This window comes from Eretmochelys imbricata, chromosome 8, assembly GCF_965152235.1.
Source record: "Eretmochelys imbricata isolate rEreImb1 chromosome 8, rEreImb1.hap1, whole genome shotgun sequence".
Taxonomy (NCBI): domain Eukaryota; kingdom Metazoa; phylum Chordata; order Testudines; family Cheloniidae; genus Eretmochelys; species Eretmochelys imbricata.
Genome location: NC_135579.1, coordinates 592,381 through 613,588, shown reverse-complemented (window position 1 = coordinate 613,588; position 21,208 = coordinate 592,381). Strand labels below are relative to the sequence as shown.

Sequence of the window (21,208 nt, the reverse complement as noted above, 5' to 3'; positions counted from 1 at the left end):
CCTCTCCCACCTGCAGGTTATTTGATGGGTGGAGAGGAACCAAACTGGCTTCTGTGAGTTGATCTACTCAGTTCTGCTGGGCACAGGTGCTGCTGGGCTGGCAGGGTCAATCTCTCTGGCCTCGTCCTGGCAGCACCCTCTCAACTCTGTTTGGAACTGAAATACACAAGATGCCAACAGCTCTAGTACCCTCAACCACTGGCCAGGGTCTCCTTTTAAATCACCTCTTGTCAACGGTGGTGCTTGGCACCTGTCTATGCCATAGACCTGGCTTGGCACCTGTCTATGCCATAGACCTACCATTCATCTGACTGAGGCTGTGTGCACACAGAGCAGTGCACACAGAGCAGTGCTCCCAGCTGCTAGCCCAGTGGGGCTTGGCTTTAAGGAGCTGGAGCTCGGGATCTGTTGAAGGTTTGTTGTTCTGGGCCAGCTGGCTGTTGAAATCTCATTTGTTTGCTGGTGCCCACATCAGGCCAGGGCTCTGGGGTGCCGGGCTCTGATCCTTGCAGCAGGTTTACACCCAACAATTAGAGCCGTGGGGAGGTGAGGTGGGACGCAGGAGAGGGCGGCACCAAAACTTGGCAGGGAAGCCAGAAACCAAGCTCCTGCTGCAGATGCCACAGGGCAGAGTTGTGGCGTCTCAGGAAGAATCGAGTGTTTAGATTATTGGGTTGGTGGTGAAACCGGTTTACTGAATTCCACAACATTGATTCACCCTCTGTGAAAGATGGGGGCCCTCCTGCAGGGGCCCTTCTCCAACAGCACTGCAGAGCAGCTTGCCCTTGCTTGGGACCCTCAGGCTACGCCAGCCCTTCCTCCACATGCTTCTAGCCGGTGCAGACACCCTCATGCTACCACCATCTCTCTTTGACCCAAGCATCATCACTGAACCAAAGGGCCCCTGTGGAATCCTTTCCAACCCACCCTAGCAAAATGCTCTCCTCTTAGGGCACTAGGAAGAGAGGCATGAGTGCAGCTGGTGTGGCCAGGGCAGCAGTACCTTCTCCAGGGCTTGGTCCAAAGTTAACTGAAACAGGCTGGTGCTTCCGGAGTTTGATCAAGTGCAGGGGCAGTTTTTCCTGCTATTCAGCCTGCCAGCTCCTTTGCCTGATTCCAGCCCCTCACTCCTAGTTACACCCCCATCTAGCTCCTGTACAACTCCCTTTCCCCCTCAGGTAGGGTTATAGCCAGTGGAAATGTGAGGTCCTAACCTGCTCTCTCCTGGATGCTGCATGTCTCCTCTCTGAAAACCGATCTAGATCTGCATATGCCACTCCCTGTCTGCTCCTGGCCGGGAGGGTCAGGGCTGGCCCCGGGGCCCCTCATTGGGCTGGTGCTCAGACCATGGTATGCGCAGCACTGCTCAAGTTGTGCATGCCTCCAGAGAAGCCAGAAGTGTTTCCTTGGGTTGGCCTGGCAGCCCAAAGCTCTGAGCTGAGGGCTAGGCCCACTGCAGAATCCTGGGCCCCTTACCAGCTCCTGTGTTCACCTGGGCCCAGGGAACACTGGTCACTGTCTCACCCTTCCCCAGGGCCTGGCACGAGGCAGGAGCCCCAGAGTGCAGCTGCAGCACCTGTGCTGTGGGCATGAGGCAGGGAGCACCGGGGGGAGTGGGCAGGGACGCCCACTCCAGGCCCTTGGGGCTGGTGGGGCCAGGACGAAGGGCATGAGATCACAAATGGTATTATGGGTTCCCTGCTAGGTTGCTGACCCACCAGGTTTTGTTCCCTCCACAGGAGCAGAGCTGGTCTGGGCCTTGATACCCTCCCCCCAGCACTGACCCCTCCCATCCCCTCCCCTGTTCCCTTCCCCCAACACTGAACCCCCCCCCCCCGCACCATTCCCTGCCTCCAGGACTGAACCCCCCCCCCAGTACTGAACCCCCCCCTGGCACCATTCCCTCCCCCCAACATTGACCCCACCTGGCACGGTTCCCTGCCCCCAGCACTGACCCCTCCCCTTCCCCGTTCCCTCCCCCCAACACTGAACCCCCCCCCCCGACACCATTCCCTGCCTCCAGGACTGAACACCCCCAGCACTGACCTCCCCCCCCACCGGCACCATTCCCTCCCCCCAACATTGACCCCACCCGGCACGGTTCCCTCCCCCCAGCACTGACCCCTCCCCTCCTCCGTTCCCTCCCCCCAACACTGAACCCCGGCACCATTCCCTGCCCCCAGCACTGACCCCCCCCGGCACGGTTCCCTGCCCCCAGCACTGACCCCCCCCGGCACGGTTCCCTGCCCCCAACACTGAACCCCCCCCGGCACCGTTCCCTGCCCCCAGGACTGAACCCCCCCCAGCACTGACCTCCCCCCCCACCGGCACCGTTCCCTGCCCCCAGCACTGACCCCCCCCGGCACCGTTTCCTCCCCCCAACACTGACCCCCCCCCGGCACCGTTCCCTCCCCCCAACACTGAACCCCCCCCCGGCACCATTCCCTGCCCCCAGGAGTGAAACCCCCCCAGCACTGACCTCCCCCCCCCACCGGCACCGTTCCCTGCCCCCAGCACTGACCCCCCCCGGCACCGTTTCCTCCCCCCAACACTGACCCCCCCCCGGCACCGTTCCCTCCCCCCAACACTGAACCCCCCCCCGGCACCATTCCCTGCCCCCAGGAGTGAAACCCCCCCCCAGCACTGACCTCCCCCCCCCACCGGCACGATTCCCTCCCCCCAACACTGACCCCCCCCGGCACCGTTCCCTCCACCCCTTGCCCGCCCCCGCCAGGAGCCGTGCGCTTCGCTGCAGCTTGGGCGCCCGGACTCTCGGGTTAAACACCCGGGAAATGGTACGTTCCAGCGCCCTCCCCTTCCCCCCGCCCGGCGAGGATGGTTTGCCCGCACTGTGGACGGGCGGTACCAAGCTCGGGAGACAGAGGGCTGGTCGCTAGGTGAGCCCCTCCCGTAGGAATGGGCCAGTCTCGCCCCCTCCCACGCCGGCTGCCGTAGGAACCTACCACTGCTCGCCTCCCAAGGAGGGGGATCCCGCCGCGCAGTGGGACAGTCCGGCCCCCGCACTCGGCAGCTGCCGGAAGCGCTGAAGCTGCCCAGGCGCCGGGTGAGCGGAGCGGGCCGGGCCCGGCGGGCCTCGGCGCTGGAACCCCCCGCTCGGCGGGGTCTGGGCGGGGCAGCGCGTGCTGACGGGGGCCTGGCAGTGGGGGCCGGCGGCGGCGGGGGGGGGAGTTCGTCGGGGGGGCGCGCGCTTGGTGGTGGTTTGCTTCCCCCCGTGGGGTCCGTCGGATGATGGAGCCTCGCGCCTGCGCCGTGCGCTCCCCCCCGTAGGGTCCGTCGGATGATGGAGCCTCGCGCCTGCGCCGTGCGCTCCCCCCCGTAGGGTCCGTCGGATGATGGAGCCTCGCGCCTGCGCCGTGCGCTCCCCCCGTGGGGTCCGTCGGATGATGGAGCAGTGCGCCTGCGCCGTGCACTCCCCCGCGTGGGGTCCGTCGGATGATGGAGCAGTGCGCCTGCGCCGTGCGCTCCCCCCCGTAGGGTCCGTCGGATGATGGAGCCTCGCGCCTGCGCCGTGCGCTCCCCCCCGTAGGGTCCGTCGGATGATGGAGCCTCGCGCCTGCGCCGTGCGCTCCCCCCCGTAGGGTCCGTCGGATGATAGAGCCTCGCGCCTGCGCCGTGCACTCCCCCGCGTGGGGTCCGTCGGATGATGGAGCCTCGCGCCTGCGCCGTGCGCTCCCCCCCGTGGGGTCCGTCGGATGATGGAGCCTCGCGCCTGCGCCGTGCGCTCCCCCCCGTAGGGTCCGTCGGATGATGGAGCCTCGCGCCTGCGCCGTGCGCTCCCCCCCATGGGGTCCGTCGGATGATAGAGCCTCGCGCCTGCGCTGTGCGCTTCCCCCGTGGGGTCCGTCGGATGATGGAGCAGTGCGCCTGCGCCGTGCGCTCCCCCCCGTGGGGTCCGTCGGATGATGGAGCCTCGCGCCTGCGCCGTGCGCTCCCCCCCGTAGGGTCCGTCGGATGATGGAGCCTCGTGCCTGCGCCGTGCGCTCCCCCCCGTAGGGTCCGTCGGATGATGGAGCCTCGCGCCTGCGCCGTGCGCTCCCCCCCGTAGGGTCCGTCGGATGATAGAGCCTCGCGCCTGCGCTGTGCGCTTCCCCCGTGGGGTCCGTCGGATGATGGAGCAGTGCGCCTGCGCCGTGCGCTCCCCCCCGTGGGGTCCGTCGGATGATGGAGCCTCGCGCCTGCGCCGTGCGCTCCCCCCCGTGGGGTCCGTCGGATGATGGAGCAGTGCGCCTGCGCCGTGCGCTCCCCCCCGTGGGGTCCGTCGGATGATGGAGCCTCGCGCCTGCGCCCTGCGCTTTCCCCCGTGGGGTCCGTCGGATGATGGAGCCTCGCGCCTGCGCCGTGCGCTCCCCCCCGTGGGGTCCGTCGGATGATGGAGCCTCGCGCCTGCGCCGTGCGCTCCCCCCCGTGGGGTCCGTCGGATGATGGAGCCTCGCGCCTGCGCCGTGCGCTTCCCCCCGTGGGGTCCGTCGGATGATGGAGCCTTGCGCCTGCGCCGTGCGCTCCCCCCCGTGGGGTCCGTCGGATGATGGAGCCTCGCGCCTGCGCCGTGCGCTCCCCCCCGTGGGGTCCGTCGGATGATGGAGCAGTGCGCCTGCGCCGTGCGCTCCCCCCCGTGGGGTCCGTCGGATGATGGAGCCTCGCGCCTGCGCCCTGCGTTCCCCCACGTGGGGTCCGTCGGATGATGGAGCCTCGCGCCTGCGCCGTGCGCTCCCCCCCGTGGGGTCCGTCGGATGATGGAGCCTCGCGCCTGTGCCGTGCGCTTCCCCCCGTGGGGTCCGTCGGATGATGGAGCTGTGCGCCTGCGCCGTGCACTCCCCCCCGTGGGGTCCGTCGGATGATGGAGCTGTGGGCTTGTGTGTTGTGCTTCTCCCTGTAGGGTCCGTCGGATGATGGAGCTGTGCGCCTTTGTGGAGCGAGAGCTGGACAAAGTGCTGCACAAGTTCCTGAGCTATGGACAGCACTGTGAGCGGAGCCTGGAGGAGCTGCTCTGTTACGTGAGCCAACTGCGCCAGGAGCTCAGCAGCACAGGTACCAGCCAGCCCACTGGAGTGGGGCAGTGACGCAGCACTGTGCTCCTCCTGCAGCCGGGCCTGTTCCCAAACCGTAGCATGGTGCTAAGGGGCAGAGCGCCGGGTCCAGGTGGGGTGGTCGCTGACCACAGATCTATGGATGGAGACTGACCTCCACTTCCATCTGCTGAGCAGACAGCGCTGTGGCTCAGCCCCGCTTCTGGCTGGGGTGGCTGTAGGCCAGTGCGGGGACACACCAGCTCTTGGGGGGTGAAATCCTGGCAGAGCTTTCTGTCAGGGCGTGAGCTTGTGAGGCATCTGCCTGCAGAGGGTGATACTGAGTAGCTGAGGCTGTTGCTCTAGACCAGCACTAGTCAAAGTCCTCGGCTGCACCAGCCATTTCCAGCTGCTCCCGATCAGTTCTGCGTTATCTGGCCCCCGGACGCTCAGGGTGCTCCTGACCCCAGTCCTGCAGCGGGGAGCAGTTGCCCAAACTTCATGGTGGATTAGAGTGGTGCTTAGTTAAACAGAAGTCACACTGAAGCCTAGCCTAGTGGCTTATTGTTCTGGCAGAGGAGGGGGAGTTCTGGTGCATGGTGCAGTGTTTGGCAGATGTAGCTCAAAGCTGCTGCTTTTCTGGTGCAAAGCCTTGGCAGTAAGGGACTTGCACTTCCTGGAATAGGCTCCTGGCTAGTCCCCGCAGCTAGGTCTGAAGACCCTTTCTGCTGCAGCCCTGCAGGGGGCACCGCTGTCTGCCACGCTCTCCCTGATGATGGCCCAGTGCTGTCGAAAGATCAAGGACACGGTGCAGAAACTGGCCTCGGACCATAAAGATATTCACAGCAGTGTCTCCAGGGTGGGCAAAGCCATCGATAGGGTGAGTACCCCCTTTTGTCTAGGATCCAGGGGTTGGACCTAGGGGCCCAGATGGGAATCCCTGCCTTAGTGATGGCTTTCACTCCCATTGGTTCTTTGGCCCTCTGCAGGCTGGAGTATGGGGAGAAGATATCCCCCAAGGTCTCCCTCATCTGCTGGTGCCCAGTGACATCATGGTGGGAGCCTGTTCTCATGGTGTTGGGCTTTCTGTGGTCCTGAATGCCTCCTGCTCCTGTGGGTTCATGCCTGTTTTATGTGCTGCAGTCAGGATCGGGGCCCTCCTGTTCTGACGTGTTCTTGGCCCTAAGGAGCTCACATTTCACCTCTGTGAAGGACTCCCCAGGGTACAACTTGGAACTGGGGTACTGCTGTGCCCCCTTAGCTCTCCAGACTGGGCTGTCTCTCACAATGCTTTGCTAGTGAAAAGCAGCAAACCCCTTCGGGCGCTATTATCACTCAGTATCCTAACAGCATGTGGACACCACGCCTAGCTAAATTGCATGAATGCTCCCTGAACTACTCATGAATCACATGGAGAAAGGTACCAGCAAATCTTCCAAGCCCCCAGCCTTGCACCCCAAAGCTGTTCCGTCTTGCCCTGATTAGAAGCCTGACCAGTGTATGTTTACTACCCAGTCTGCCCCTCCCTCGATGTGGAGAGGACAGTCACTAGCCTTTGTAAACTGAGCTGAGATTTACGAAGCCCTTCAATTGAAACACACTGCTTTAGGTAAAATATAAAACAGATTTATTAACTACAGAGAGATTTTAAGTGATTAGAAGTGGTAGCCACAAAAGGTCAGAGATAGTTACCAAAGGAAATAAAAGTTAAGTGTGCAGTCTAAATCTTAAACCTTATTACATTAGGCAGTATTTGGATCAAGCAGTTTGTCTCACCCCACTGGATGTTGCAAGTAGGTGATATTTCTTAATACATAGGCTTCCTCTTTAAGCCTGGGACCAGTCTCCTCAGTTCAAGTCTTTGTCTTCCCTGTGTTCTTGTTGCTTCCAGCATAGGTGGGGGAGGAGAAAGGCCAAAGCATGAGTCCATTGTCCTCTATTTTATATCCTCAGTCCATGTGCCTGGAAAACATCAGCCCAGGTGGGCTTTGCTGAGTCACAGAGTTGAGCAATCCCCCTTTGTGTGATGCTTGTGCAGCCCTCTTACTGCATTGTAAATCCCTTGTTTACAACTCCTCTGCTGTTTAATGGACACTTAACACCCTCCTGGGTGGGGATCACCTCTTTTGTTGTCACTAGAGAACTAGCAACATATTTCAGTAAAAACCATATAGCAAAATCTCACAACTTCACACACAATAACAGCATACATATTTGGTCAGAACAATGGGTTTCTGCGGATCATGACCTTTCATATGATTCCTTACATGACATACTTTGTATGAAATAGATCATACTTATATGATGGGGTGTATATGGGGGGTCCAGGGTGCTGCTTTGAGGTACAGAGTGTCATGACCTTCTACTACTATGCCACCCAGAAATGAGATGATGTGGCTCTGAGGCTGTGATCCAGTCAGCCAACTGAAAGCAGCTCAGTGCAGGGGCTGTAGTGGTTTGGGTGGGAGCGTGCTGTTGTGGGGTGGCTTTGCAGGAAGTTGCAGGGGTTTTGTTTGTGAGCATGTGATCAGGCCGGAAGGTGATAGATGGGGGGGGGCATCGCCTCATTCTCAGGGGCACCACTGACTCCTCTCATTCATTTTCCAGAACTTCGATGCCGAGCTCTGCAGCGTGGTCTCGGATTCGGTGTGGGAGTCGCGGGAGAAGCAGCAGCAGCAGCAGATTCTGCAGATGGCGATTGTGGAGCACTTGTACCAGCAGGGCATGCTGAGCGTGGCAGAGGAGCTGTCCCAGGTACCAGGGCTGCTGGTAACAACACTGGTCCTAGCTTGCCACACAGCAGCATTGTGTGAGGGAGGGCGTGGCCTCCCTGGGGCAGGGACACCAGCAGTGTTGTGGGCCTGCTCTCTGGTGAGTGGGCCTTACTCAGCATTCGCCCCTGGCAAGGTTCGCTCCAGGCCAGCACCTCTAGCCAACCCAGGCCCGTTGGTATGAGGCCCTCCCCAGCTCTGCAGGGACCGAATTGCGGCTGCCAAGTCTGCTGCTCCCCTGCATGTGTTCTGTGCTCCAAGGAGGAGGGCCTCTCTCCATCATGCAGGGTAGGAAACCTCGCCTATCTCTGGCTGGGGAGCCTCTCCTGGCACCACCCCTCCGCCCCGGTGCTGCCTGCTGTATGCCGCCCTCCCCAAGAGGCTGGTGGGATGTGACCACTGGCTCTCATTCTCCACAGGAGTCCACCCTGAATGTGGACTTGGACTTCAAGCAGCCGTTCTTGGAGCTGAACCGGATCCTGGAAGCGCTGCACAAGCAGGACCTGCGTCCAGCTCTGGAGTAAGAACCAATCATCTGGGAGCGCTGAGCATCCCAGTGCTCCTCCTTGCCCATAGCCTCCGCATCCTTACTGAAAGTGGCCCCTCCCCTTCTGCTTGACTCATGCACCGAGTCTGGGTTGGGGTATGAGGTGCTTTGGCTGGTCAAGGGGGAGCACGGTGCACCCCAGCTAACATGTGATGATCGCACTCACCCTGCCTGCTGGAGCATGCTCCTTGCACCTTGCATCCCAGTCAGAATGAGGCCTACAAGCACAATGCTCCTTAACACCCCAACCAGCCCTCCTGGGGCAGCGCCATGTGCAGGGCCTGACACACACCCTCTTGCCCATGAGCCACTTATGTTCCTTTTTTCACCCCAGCTGACTCTGGTGCTACCTGGGTAGTCCCTGGAATTACAGACACTGGAGGGAAAGGAGCCCTCTAGGCCAGCCCGGCCAGGGGCATTTCACACAGAACAGTCTCCAGGAATGGGAACAACCCCACCCTCGTCTTGTCAGGTTGGGCATCAGCGAGAACTTCCTGGCTGTCCTGGCCCACCTTCCCCGGACAGTCAGGACTTAGCTGCCCCCTGTTCTTTCCTATCCAGCTGGGCAATCTCAAACAGGCAGCATCTGCTGGAGCTGAACAGCTCCCTGGAATTCAAGCTGCACCGTCTCCACTTCATCCGGCTCCTGGCTGGCGGCCCTGACAAGCAGCTGGAGGCCCTGAGCTACGCTCGCCACTTCCAGCCCTTTGCCCGCCTGCACCAGCGAGGTGAGACTGTGCCAGGTGGGCCCTGCCACTGGCCTTCCGAGTGGGGCACGGAACTGTCCACTGGGTAGCCCCGTTCCCAGGCTACAGGGGGCCCCATCACTAGCCCCGTACTGGAGGCACTGATAGGACAGGGTGGGGGGTTGTGGCCACGTTGCTTCTTGAGGCCAACCAGGGTGTTGTTTTGTTCAGAGATCCAGGTCATGATGGGCAGCCTGGTGTACCTGCCTCTGGGCATTGAGAACTCCCCGTACTGCCACCTGCTGGATGCCCGGCATTGGACAGAGATCTGCGAGACCTTCACCCGCGACGCCTGTGCCTTGCTGGGACTCTCGGTGGAATCCCCTCTCAGTGTCAGGTAAGCCCCAGGCCAGGGCCTGTGGGGCCCCCCTTAGCAGTACCACCAAGTTCTAAGGCGTCTCCCTTTCATGCAGCTTTGCGTCCGGATGTGTGGCACTGCCCGTGCTGATGAACATCAAGGCAGTGATTGAGCAGAGACAGTGCACAGGTGTCTGGAGCCACAAGGATGAGCTGCCTGTAAGTGTCATCTCGTGGGGCGGCGGGGTGGGGTGGGGCAGTGGGGCTGACCTCCCTGTGCTCTCTTGGCAGATTGAAATTGAGCTGGGCATGAAGTGCTGGTACCACTCAGTGTTTGCCTGCCCCATCCTTCGCCAGCAGACAACTGACTCCAATCCGCCTATCAAACTCATCTGCGGGCATGTCATCTCCCGGGACGCGCTCAACAAGCTCATCAATGGGGGGAAGTAAGTTTGGTTTCTTGACGCTCACCCGTGGACCCTGACCCACCTCTGCCCTGCAGCCCCTGTCCCGCAGGCTGGGCCTTCGCCTGGCATCACTTTGTGTGATGCAGCCTGGTGCCATGGGAGTGTGAGTGCTCTGAAGATCCCTTGGCCTGTGCCCTGTACCGCCAGGGTTCCTGGCTGGCCTTGTGCTAGTCTGGGCCAGATCACCTTCCCCAGCCCCCCTGCTCTCCTGCAGCTCGGTGCTGCAGGTAGCAGTGAGCCTGAACGGGCTGGGTGCCGTGGATGCTGATGAGCAGGGCTTGTTATCTCTGGTGCTGGGAAGTAGGGTGCACACGCAGTGCTGCTGCCTGCCCATGGCCAACCCTGTGCCCCTGGGGGATGCCAGGCCTTCCTTAGACTGAGCCTTGGGGACTGGGCTGTGACGGGAGGGGCAGACTTCTGCTGCTGTCGGCCCTGCAGTGCCCCAGAGCTCTACCATTTTCTCTGTGTTCCCCGGCCTTCCCACCTGATGCCTTTGTCTCTGGACCTCTCCTCAGGCTGAAGTGTCCCTACTGCCCCATGGAGCAGAACCCAGCTGATGGGAAGCGCATCATCTTCTGACGCTGGTGTGGTTGGAAGGGCTGTGGCAACAGGTCACTGCTCTTCCCCTTAGGTGGCCTGTCCCACCCTCGCAGTGCGAGAGGCGGTGGTGCTGCCCACAGCAGGGCGTGGGCTGCCTCTTAGGCTGTGGGTCTGAGAGCAGCTCTGTCCACTGCAGCCCCATTGGGGTCCCTTCCTCCTGCAGAGCTAGGGCAAAGTCCAGAGCAGTGGACCTGAGCCTGACCGCCGCCTGAGAAAGGGAGCTGAAATGGACAGAGCAGCAGTGTGACGTGCTTGCTGCGGTGAGCTCCGGGAGGCCTGAGTGTGTGCTCTCCTAGTGATCTGGCTTACGCTGCCCTGCTCACTCTGTGCTCCCATCCTGTCGGTCTGGCCTGCTGGGCAGCTGTCTTTCTGCTCAGTAATAGGCAGAGCCCCTCCTGGCCTCAAACATGGCTACGGGAGCATTCCTAGCCCTCTGCCAGTGCAATGCTGTACAGTCCCTTGTGCATTTACTGATATTTTTTGCATTGTAAATATTAAAGCGGGAGCTGCCTGGAGCCATTTTATAAATTCCAGAAAATAAAGCCTGTTAGTCTTTCCCCCTTGCTCTCTGAGCGCCTTGGGAGAAAGGAGGGCTGGTCCTTAACAGCTTGGGGCCAAAGATGACATGAACCCCACTGTAAGAGGGGACCCGCTTTCTGATGTGGGGGCTGGGGCTAGCTGTCCCTCTGGGACTGTTCTCCCGCCTCCCCTGCATCAGCCTATGAAATAGGGCACAGAAGTGAGGGGGAAGAGCTGCTGTTAGATCTGAAAAATGGAGGGGTGAGGTGGGGGGCATGTAGAGGGGATGTAAGGAGACAGAATGGGAGGGGGCACATGGGGGCTCCAGGACACTAAGTCTGGGGGTGGGGTAGCAGCTTTATGACAAGCAGACCAGTGTTGAGATAAACCCTTTATTCTAAACAGAACCAGGTAACAAACATTCTACTGTGACTGCCCTGTCCTAGGCTCCTTTGGTTCTTCCCCAGCCGGAGGGATCACGGGGAAACCAAAGACTGGATAAAGTGTACAGGAGTGTGGCATGGCTAGCCGTCCTGGAGAATTTATTCTATAGCATGTGGTCCCTCTTTTAGATCTCTTTACTGAACTAAAACACTGTTATCTTTAAACTATAACCAATACAGTACTGATTTAACCACCTTCAGGTTGCTTTAACACTTAATACGTCTCACTCTGTCCCTGAGGGCATTTCAGCAGTCTTCCCCATCTGCAACCTCTCTTTGGGCAAGCCCTGGTCTGTAAGGCTGGTCCACCTCATGGTCAGTTTGTGGCTTGTTTCCATCTTGTGTCTGCTCTCACTTCACTTGTCGTGGCCACATTGTTGGGTATCATGGCAGATGCTTACAATTCCAGGGTAAGATTTTGCTTTGACTGTACTCACTGAATCTAAGGTGACTCTTCTTTGGTCGCTGCTGCTTTGACTGGCCAGTGCCCATCTTGCCGCTCTCTCTCCAATCTTTGTGTTTAAGTGGGGTAGGCTTTGCCTCACTTTCCCAGACTCCTTAGTCGTCTTTTGTTTGTCCTATAGCTGCTAATTGAGTATTCCGAAGGATCAGAGAAATGTGGGGCTGGAAGGGACTTTGAGGCCATCAAGTCTAGCCCCCTGCATTGAGAGAGGCCCAAGTAAATCTGGACCATTCCTGGCAGGTGTTTGTCCAACCTGGTTTTAAAACCCTCCAATGCTGGGGATTCCACAACCTTCTCACGAAGCCTAGTTAGGAAGTTTTTCCTAATATCTAACCTAAATCTCCCTTGCTGCAGATTATGCCATTTCTTGTGGTCCTACCTTCAGTGGACATGGAGAACTGATCCCTGTCCTGTTTATAATAGCCTTTCACAGCTTTGAAGCGTGATTGGGTCCCCCCTCAGGGTTCAGTATCCTTGGTGATGCTTTTCAAGTCTCTTTATGTGTATTGCAATCAGTGATTTGTGGTCAGTTTTTACTTTGAAGCTACAACACTAGAGAAAGTAGTGAAATATGCCAGACCTAGTGGCTCTCTGTGTGTATACAGCCTCTCTGCGGCTCTCATACCCCTGTATGTATAAAAGACTGGCAACCAGTCAGTCCCCTGACACACCCAGCCTTCCTTTTGAAGCATCTCTGTAGATGGGGCAAAATATCGCAGCACTGAAGATGAAGTCTGAATGGGCTTTAAATCATTGACCAAGTGCCTGAATCCTGGCCATTTCTTTTACTCATGCTGGTTTCCAAATCACTGACGTCATTTTCTGCTTCCATTTTTCTATCCTCGCCCAATTTTAATTTCTGTGACCTTTTGCCTTGCTGATTTCACTATGGTATTCAGTCACATGCTCTGTGCCTTTCTTTCGGCATCTTTTGTGTACGTTCTGCTGCTTGGCATGTCAGAGCCATCATACTTAGTAATCGTTCAGACTCACTTTTTGTTACAAGTGGGACGATCTAGTCTTTGAGCGTTTATTCACAGGACTAACTTAAAATTAGTCTTGTGACAAATCCCTCTGTTTTCCCTTTGCTGTGTTCTTAGCCTGAATAGCTCTTTCCCAAGTAACATGTTTTCTAGGGACACACTGATCCTCAAACATTTTCATTATTTATGCACCCCTTTCCTGCCTGCCCCACCATCTGCATGGGATGCAGTGTGTACAGCTGGGGCTTCTGGGCCTGCCACTGCTGAGTGCAGAGCAATAGTTTCCTTAGCCTCCAGTGGCTTTCCGGCTTCTAGGCACACAGCATTTCCACGCATGCTTAGGGCTGCAGGGGCGTTACTTGCAGGCACCCGGGCACTGCAGCTGCCATTGTAATACTGGGCCTTCCAGCTCACGGTGACTTCCCTGCTGGTACTTACTACTGCCCTGTTGATGAGCAGATGGTATCAAGGGCTGTGCCGCTGAGGTGCCATAACATAAGCACTTGCTACAGCAATGGTGGGTTTTTCTGTGCCTAATTTACCTCCCTGAGCAGCAGGAATTAGGTTAATGGAACAATTCTTCTGTTGTCCTAGCTGCATCTCGACCGAGAGTTTCGTTCATCTGAGCACTGCAGCTGCACTGAGCTATGTACAGAAATGAGAAATGTTTCACTGCCTTGTGTAGCTGCAGCCTGAGTGTGCCCTGGCTTAGGCACCTTTGGTTCTGCCCCAGAGGCAGTCTCAAAGGCTGCAGAGTGTACAGAAGTGGGGCATGGCTACACCTGGCCGATTTAGTCTAGAGCTCAGGGTGCTGGGGCTGTTCTTGGGGCAAGGCTGGCCTGGCCAGCAGAGACTAGGCTGAGAGCCTGGCCTTGACTCTGCAGTGTGAGCATGAGGACAGCAGTAGCTCTGCAGCCCTGTCTCTCATCACCCAAAACTGGCGGTGAAGGATGGAGTCCAGTAGTGGTGGGGGTCGAGCCTATACATCCAGGATAGCCGCCAGTACCTGCTGCTAACAGCAGAGCAATCAGTTTCTCAGAGTGCAGAGAGTGCTGCTCCCTGGTACAAGGTGCCCAGTAGTTGGTCAGTACCTCACCCCGGGTTCTGCTGCTCTTTGGACCCAGCTGAATCAGAGGCTGGGGTGGTTCATAAATTGTCATCATTCCAGTTTGCCCCTAGACCCAGCCAGCACTGTAGTGGGGCACACTGGGGCAACGGCAGGAAAGGATGGAGGGTTTTTTTTGCACCAAGTAGGATAGAATCAATACGTGTCACAATGCTGCACAGTCACATCATGCGTGGCTGACTGCAGCGTTGAGACCCCAGCCCCACTGCCTGGCAGACACCCCACATGCTGGAGCCATCTCCCCACCAGTGGTAAGGGGGGAGAAGAAATGTGTCCGAGACTTCAATACATCTCCACCCCCCTCAGCAGGCTGGGCATAGCCAAGGGTTGTGGGGACTGGTCATAAGCAGCGGCCCCCAAGGACATGAGTCCAAATTCCTCTCCCCCCCGTGATCCCGCAAGAGGCTGATATTTTTGATGCAGAGAGGCCACCAGGCAGCCATGTGCCATGGTTGGGGAGTGCATGGTGCAGTAGCTAGGCTCAGGTCCTGCCTTACATTCATTTAGCCAATTTCACTGTAGCCTTTTGTTCACTGAGCCCACGCTCCACTTTGCCTCCTAACACAGGCCCCAAACACAATGGTTCCCACCTAGCTGGGGCTGGACTGAACTGAACGGGACACCAACCCTCTCCAGCCCCATCTGCACCCAGAATGGCCTCTATTTATTCCAGGGCAAACGCTGGTGGGCCAGAAAGAAAGTGGTTTCTGTGCTGTCAATGTCACTTCTACACAGTCATCCCTGTTCCTCCCCCATTATCTAGCCTTCAGGCCCAGCCCTGCTGATGCTGGAGCAGTGGCCTCATGCTCTGATGTAGCCTTAAAGCCAGGGTGCCACCGACACTGGCCTAGCTGCTTTACTAAAACCCACAGCAAACAGCTGTACAAATACATTTATTTCATCCATCACAGAACAGGTCTGACTTGCTGCTCATGGCATGGACTCTTCCCCCACAGGAATGCTAGCCTGTCCAGTAAGCCTGCTGTCCCCCTCCTTCAAGGGGGAGGTCAGTCACCATCTGCCCTCAACCTCAGCAGCTGCTACTCAATTATTTCAGAACAGGTTTTTTTTGGTTAAAGGTAAAAAGCCCAGGGTCCATGCAGCCCCCTCTCCCGCACATTGAGCACCCAGCAAGTAGCTGCAGGACCAGCTCACGTTTCATTTTGTAAAGTCCTCGGAGGCCACCGAATATTGCTGGGGCAGTGCAGGCCCAGCCTTCCAGAAGCTCCAGAGCAGGCACTCCCCATGTCCTTCACAGGGGGACAGGAAGAGACACAACCTCCTCCCAACACTCCTTATATGCCTCCTGGTACTCCTCATGTGGCTTGATCATTATCACACAGGTTGGGCGCTTTGAGCCGCCAGCTGCTCCCAGATCCTGAACAAGAGGAAGAGGATATCAGAGATGCCCAGGAAAGCTGCTGGTGACCTCCACCCACTGGGCGGAGTGGGAATCCTACCACTCCTCTGTGGAGGAGGGCAGACCCCTGCACTCCACCCCACAGGGGAAAGTATGGCTCCTCTGACCCTACAGTCACCCCCACCCCCAAGTGACTGAACCAAATTGTAAAGCAACCTTCCCACAACTGAGCAGTCTCTTACCCTCCCGCCCCCCCAGATTAGAGCAAGGGGTCCCAAACTTTTTGTGGGACAACCCCATTTGAATTATTTCCTTCTGGGACCTCAGAGGGTACAGAGTACCTAATTCTGAAGCACAAAATGGCATCCTCCACGCAGCGTGACCTCGTAGCTGTGTGGCGTGAGGTCATGCTGTGCTTAGCAAGCCATTTCACAGAACAAAATGGCATTATCCATCTGCCGTGACCTTGCACACACCAGAGGAGAGGTCACGCTGTGTAGAGCAAGACAGCATCCGTTGCACAGTAGGGACTGCCAGGCCCCATCTGCTCAGGGCACGACCCCATTTGGGAACGGCTGCATTAGAGGGACTTCTTATCTTCCCCAACTCCTCCCACAGCCTGTCCTTACTGATCCAGAAACATCCAGCACCTGGCCTGATGGGGCCCAGCAGTACTCTGCAAGGATGGCATGAAGTCAGCAGGGCCAATGTCTTGCCAGGTCGGAGGAATATTAAAGCCCTAAGGATGCCAGTTGGTGACACCCCCTTAGAGAAGATTGTGCAGGGCTCCCATTGGGGTTTTTTTTATTTTGCTATTTGGGCAATTTAAAGGACCTGCCAGACGAGAACAGAACATAGAGATCTCCTGGCTGCAGCGGGGAAAACTGGATGCTTTAGGAACAAAGATGAAAGCTCTTTGACTAGAACACACTTCACAGTATTACCCCAGGCAGCTCAAAGCATTTGCCTGGCTGTGTTACCTCTGGCAAAATAACAGCTTCAGTGTTAGGCAGTGTCCCGCCTTCAGCCCCACCCTTGAAGCAGGATGACAAACAGCCTGTAGAGTGTCACCGCTAGGGATCCCTTAGCTCAAATGGTCGATTTTAGGGAGTTGTGCAGGAGGCCAAGTGACACCCGTGTGTTCAGTCTGACTTTGGGAATGGGGGAGGAGCAGCAAAGACCTGGGTTTTATGCCCTGGGCAAGAGCTTCTTAGCACCAAAAAGAGAAAGCGGGGAGGGAGGAAGGAAGCACCACCTAAGCCACAGCTTGTTATCCTGCTGGAATGTTTCATGCCCTCTTGGTGCCCACGAAGGGGAGATTCCCCCAACTCCTGAGAGCCCCCTGACCTTACCGACTTGGAGGGGATGTAAGCGTAGGGGAGGGACCTGTCTTCACACATGACGGGGAGGTGGCAATAAACTTCAATGGGCAGCGTGTCTCCAGCAAGGACTATGATCCTGAAACAGCAGAGAGAGACGACTTATCAGTAGCGGTGGACAGGGAGATGGGAACCGGAACGTGCCCGTCGAGAAGCGCTGAGGAGGCGGTGACTGGTCACGAAGGGGGCCGGGGCCGGGGCCAGCACTGCCAGTGCCCCAGCAAAGCGTATCCGGCCGTGGGACGCAGCCTACCCGGGACGATGCCACAGGCCTGTGCTCTCGGAGCGGAGAACCCACGGGTCTGGTCCTTCGGCCCCGGCCAGCGCCTGTCTTGCCGTCAGATACCGCAGGGCCCAGCTTTGGGGGTGGCTGCAGCTGGGCTGCTGGGTTCTTACCCCTTCTCGCCCTTGTTGATGAATTTCTGAACTTCCTTTACTCCCCGCCGGATCTGCTTGTGTTTCGCCGCTGGAAGAGAAATAAGCGGCCATCAGATTCAGCACGGGCTCCGCGGGGCTCCCGCTCCGGCCCCGCTCCCCAGGCCCGTGCACGGGACTCTGTCTCGTTCCCGCGGCGGTTCTCCCCAGGGCCCTGCCCCGCAGGCCCCGGCCCCGGCCCCCTCCGCAGGCCCCGGCCCCGGCCCCACCTTTCTTGATGCACTTGTAGAGCTTGCGGGTGAGCCTGCGGGAGGCCAGCGGCCGCGCGATCGGGTTCAGGTTCCCCAGCAGCTCCTGGTACGATCGTTCCGGCGCCACTTCGGGCTCCGGCGCCGCCTCCGGCTCCAGCGACTTCTCCCTGGCCATGACCGACAGACACGTGGCCCGCCCCGGGCTCCACTTCCGCACGCGCGCGGGGCGCGCTGGGAAGGGCCTGGTTACAGACTCCGCCCGCCTCCACCCCAGCCAATAACAGCCCTCCCTTGGGTGCCCCGCCCCTGCGGCGGCGGCCTGGCGGCGCGGTCCCATGTGCCGCGCCTGCGGGAAGAAGGGAGGCGCGTGAGTCCCGCGCCTCGGAGACAGGCGCCTGCTGGAGCCACGTCCGTGCGCGTGCCCCGGGTCTCTGCGGCCCGGCCCGGCCCGGGTTCTGGCTGCAAGCCCGCAGCTGCAGCCCGGGCTACCAGCGCCCCGCCGCAACCGGGCCACGCACCCGGCGGGGATGGCAGGGAGCGGGCCCGGGTCGGGGGTGCCAGGGAGCGGCCCCAGGCCCAGGGCGAATCCAGATCGGGACCAGATTCCCTAACCTCTGAACACCAGCCAGGCTTTTCACCGGAACGGAATTCAGGCGTCAAGTCTGGACTCCAGCTCCTCACCCCAGCCCAGTCTCTCTGGTTCCTCAGCACCTGCAGGGAGGACGGACTAAGGCAGGGAACAAGCCCTGAAGCACTGCAAAGCCTCTCTCCCTGGGAGGTCTCGTGGCAGTAGCTGGCTGGGATGGGACCTCTGGGCTGAGTCTGGGGCACGTGCGAGTTCCAGACACTTCCCCCTGTAGCAGTTAAGGAGTTCTTTCTGGGGACAACTGTGTGAGACTACCACAACTTCACACACACAAGATTTATTAAAAGCAGAGAAAATGGAAATAAAAGCTGAGGCTTTACCCTGTTTACAAGCGGACTTAGATTCCAAGCCAAAAATGCAGTTAAAAGCAAGCACACATATCGGTGCTGGAAGGGTAAAAACATTTACAGAGCTGTTGTAATGATCCCCAAACCAAACATTACAAACCCAGGAAATTCAAGTTTAGATTACACTTAAATCCAAATGTGTTAAGGGATGGAAAAGCACCATTAAACAACCTTAACTCTGCCCTGTGGTGACATCATGCAGTAGCCATATGATTATGATTAAGGCACTTCAGTGTGTGGTGACCTCAAGTTAAACAGATTTTTAAAGGCCTTGTAGTTTTTTCCCCTCATATCCTCATTACAGGGATTACATTGTAGAAACAAAGAGCCGTAACAGCCACCTTTCAAAGGCTTAAATGACCTTACTCAGAGACTGCATTTCACGAACAGTCTGCATAGCTGTGTCTCTGCCAATTTTGGTATTGTCCTTTCAACTATGCAGACTGACAGAGTTCCAATACACCCTTCCTTCCTCATTCTCCACTGTGCTAAACGATGAATCAGGGACAGAGGTACAGACGCCCATCACAGGAACTCTTAAAGGGACCAAGGGCTATACAGCTCATTTCTTTGGGGACACCATCTTTCTTTACTGGCCTGGGAAAGGTCCCCAACCCTTGAGAACATCACCACCACCCCAGCCAAGGAAGGAGGCATCCAGCTCAGGGAATGTGTGCTCGGCCCCACCCCAAGCCAAGGAAGGGGATGTCCTTTCCAGGGCAGAGGAGGCCCCAGGAATCTAGAAATTGCATTTAGTTTTTTTAATCCATCTTCCTGGGCTGTGAGAAATGGTTGCTAGTGCAGGGCAGGGGAACAGGGTCTGGAAGAGTGCTGGGGGAGGGTACTACCCCCCAAAACTGGCCCCTCATCTGACCGTCTTCCTACATCCTCCCAAAGCCCAGCCTCTCCTCTGAGCATAGGAGGGCCTCACCCAGCAGCTGAAGCTGCTCCAGGACATCTCGCTGCATCTCCACAGCCATGCGGTGCACGTGATGGTCAGAGCTGTTATACATCACTGCATTCTGGAACATCAGCATGAGGTCCCGCTGGAATTGGGCTGTGGTCCAGATCTGGCCCTTGGACAGGCGCCTCTTTATGTTGGTTAAATCCATGGGTCTGGAAGGAGGCATGAAACTCAACTGTACATACCTAAGGACTCCCCTAACCTTGCCTGGATGGGGGTGGGCACCCTCTCCCTGAGATGGAGGTCTCATTTTTGTCTCCCTGCAGCCCCAAACACTGGAATGCTTAGGCCCAGTTCTCAAGAGGAAAATGGCAAGAGCTTAAGAAAGCTGGAAAGAAACTGTGGATTTGGGTGATCTATATCACACAGCTAATTAACTTGCCAAGCCACTAGCAATTATTTCTGAAAAGCCAAATGTGACACTGAGCAGAAAAGGAAAGAGGCGTGATCCTGGTAATTAGCACCTGTCAAATCAACCCCAATTCTCTTGTGATTGAAAATGGCACATGTTAAGAAAAATATCTATAAAGAACGAGAATCTAATGGTCCCAAGGGAAAAAGCAGTGGTGGTGAGGGGGTGTGTTATAAGGACTAAATCTTATTTACTTTCTTTTGAAATCATTACAGAATTGATGGGTGAAGCAGGAGGTGGAAGAGGATGACCGTGATTAGAAACACGGGCCAGAAATAGAATGAGCATCGTCTTTAAAAAATGTACTTAATCCATCTGGGGGAAAAAGGATCTGAAACTCAGCTCCTCACTTTGCAAGGTTTCAGAGTAGCAGCCGTGTTAGTCTGTATTCGCAAAAAGAAAAGGAGTACTTGTGGCACCTCAGAGACTAACCAATTTATTTGAGCATGAGCTTTCGTGAGCTACAGCTCATGAAAGCTTATGCTCAGATAAATTGGTTAGTCTCTAAGATGCCACAAGTACTCCTTTTCCTTTTTCACTTTGCAAGGGGAACCTTGCAAAACGGGAGTGATTGGGAGACTAAGGAGAGGAGAACTGCAAATGAGACAAGTTTACAACACAATATGATGATACAACAACATCAGTGCAATTCCAGGGCAGCCTGTACCTGGCCCTCCCCATGCAGCCCTGGAGCCTGCCCTTGGAGTACTGCTGTCAGTGCTCGGCACACATTACTAGAACTCCAGACAAACTGGAGGGAGCACAGAGAAGCGCAACCAGATGCTGAAGCAGTGAGGGGGCGAGAGAGTGTAAAACAAGTCCTGGACAAAAGGCTAGATTCACAAAGGGACTTTGGGTGCCTAAGTCCAACACCTAGGCACCACTGAATGTCACAGCAAAAGAGGTCACTCACTCTGTGCAGTGATTGTTGTTCTTTGAGATATGTCCCCCTATGTGTGTGCCTCTTCAGCTATGCAGGAGCCTTGCAAACCCTTGACCAGAGCTTTTCCATTAGCAGTGTATGGTCGGCCCACACATGCACTCTGTACAACCTTGTGCTGCACACTGAGGGACTATAGGGCTGCACGGGCGAACTGCCCCAGTTCCTTCTCTATCTGACTGCCCAAGAAAGAGGGGAAGGAGGGTGGGTAGTGGGGCACCCACAGGGGGACACATCTCACAGAACTACCATTACTGCACAGGCATACTCTCCTTCTCTGAGTAGTGTCCCCACGGGTGCCCCACTTCAGGTGCTTCCTGAGCAGCACCCCACAGGGAAGAGGGCGCTTCAGAACGGAGTCCAAGGCTGAAGCAGTACAGGAGGACCAAGTGCCACATCAGCTCTGATGCTGTGGACCAAGTGTTTAGACCAAGTATACACTGAAGCCCAGCAGCAGCTGGGCATATCTCAGAGTGTTTTTGAGCCAAGTGGTGGAAGTTGCCTGTGATTGGCCAGAGGGTGCTTTTATCCTTTGGGGTAGGAGG

General features: G+C 57.3%; 2 protein-coding genes across 4 annotated transcripts; one reads left to right on the top strand and one right to left on the bottom strand.

Annotated features, from left to right (window-relative positions):
* The first annotated feature begins 2,868 nt into the window (after positions 1 to 2,868).
* On the top strand, positions 2,869 to 11,012 carry RMND5B (required for meiotic nuclear division 5 homolog B). Of its 3 annotated transcripts, XM_077825019.1 has the most exons (10): positions 2,869 to 3,064; positions 4,898 to 5,049; positions 5,762 to 5,907; positions 7,635 to 7,781; positions 8,218 to 8,318; positions 8,907 to 9,073; positions 9,263 to 9,428; positions 9,505 to 9,607; positions 9,680 to 9,834; positions 10,371 to 11,012. In XM_077825019.1, exons 2-10 carry the CDS (start codon positions 4,908 to 4,910, stop codon positions 10,432 to 10,434), a joined length of 1,191 nt encoding a protein of 396 aa, XP_077681145.1. In that variant the 5' UTR covers positions 2,869 to 3,064; positions 4,898 to 4,907; the 3' UTR covers positions 10,435 to 11,012. The 3 variants fall into 3 exon arrangements, with proteins under 3 accessions (XP_077681145.1, XP_077681144.1, XP_077681146.1); XM_077825018.1 differs by having other exon boundaries at positions 2,873 to 2,897; positions 9,505 to 9,834; XM_077825020.1 differs by lacking the exon at positions 2,869 to 3,064 and having other exon boundaries at positions 4,940 to 5,049; positions 5,713 to 5,907.
* A 3,854-nt stretch (positions 11,013 to 14,866) lies between these two features.
* Positions 14,867 to 17,586, bottom strand: NHP2 (NHP2 ribonucleoprotein). Its single transcript, XM_077824579.1, has 4 exons — positions 17,373 to 17,586; positions 17,125 to 17,194; positions 16,702 to 16,807; positions 14,867 to 15,367 (listed from the first exon to the last, which is right to left on the bottom strand). Exons 1-4 carry the CDS (start codon positions 17,527 to 17,529, stop codon positions 15,242 to 15,244), a joined length of 459 nt encoding a protein of 152 aa, XP_077680705.1. The 5' UTR covers positions 17,530 to 17,586; the 3' UTR covers positions 14,867 to 15,241.
* Positions 17,587 to 21,208: the final 3,622 nt, after the last annotated feature.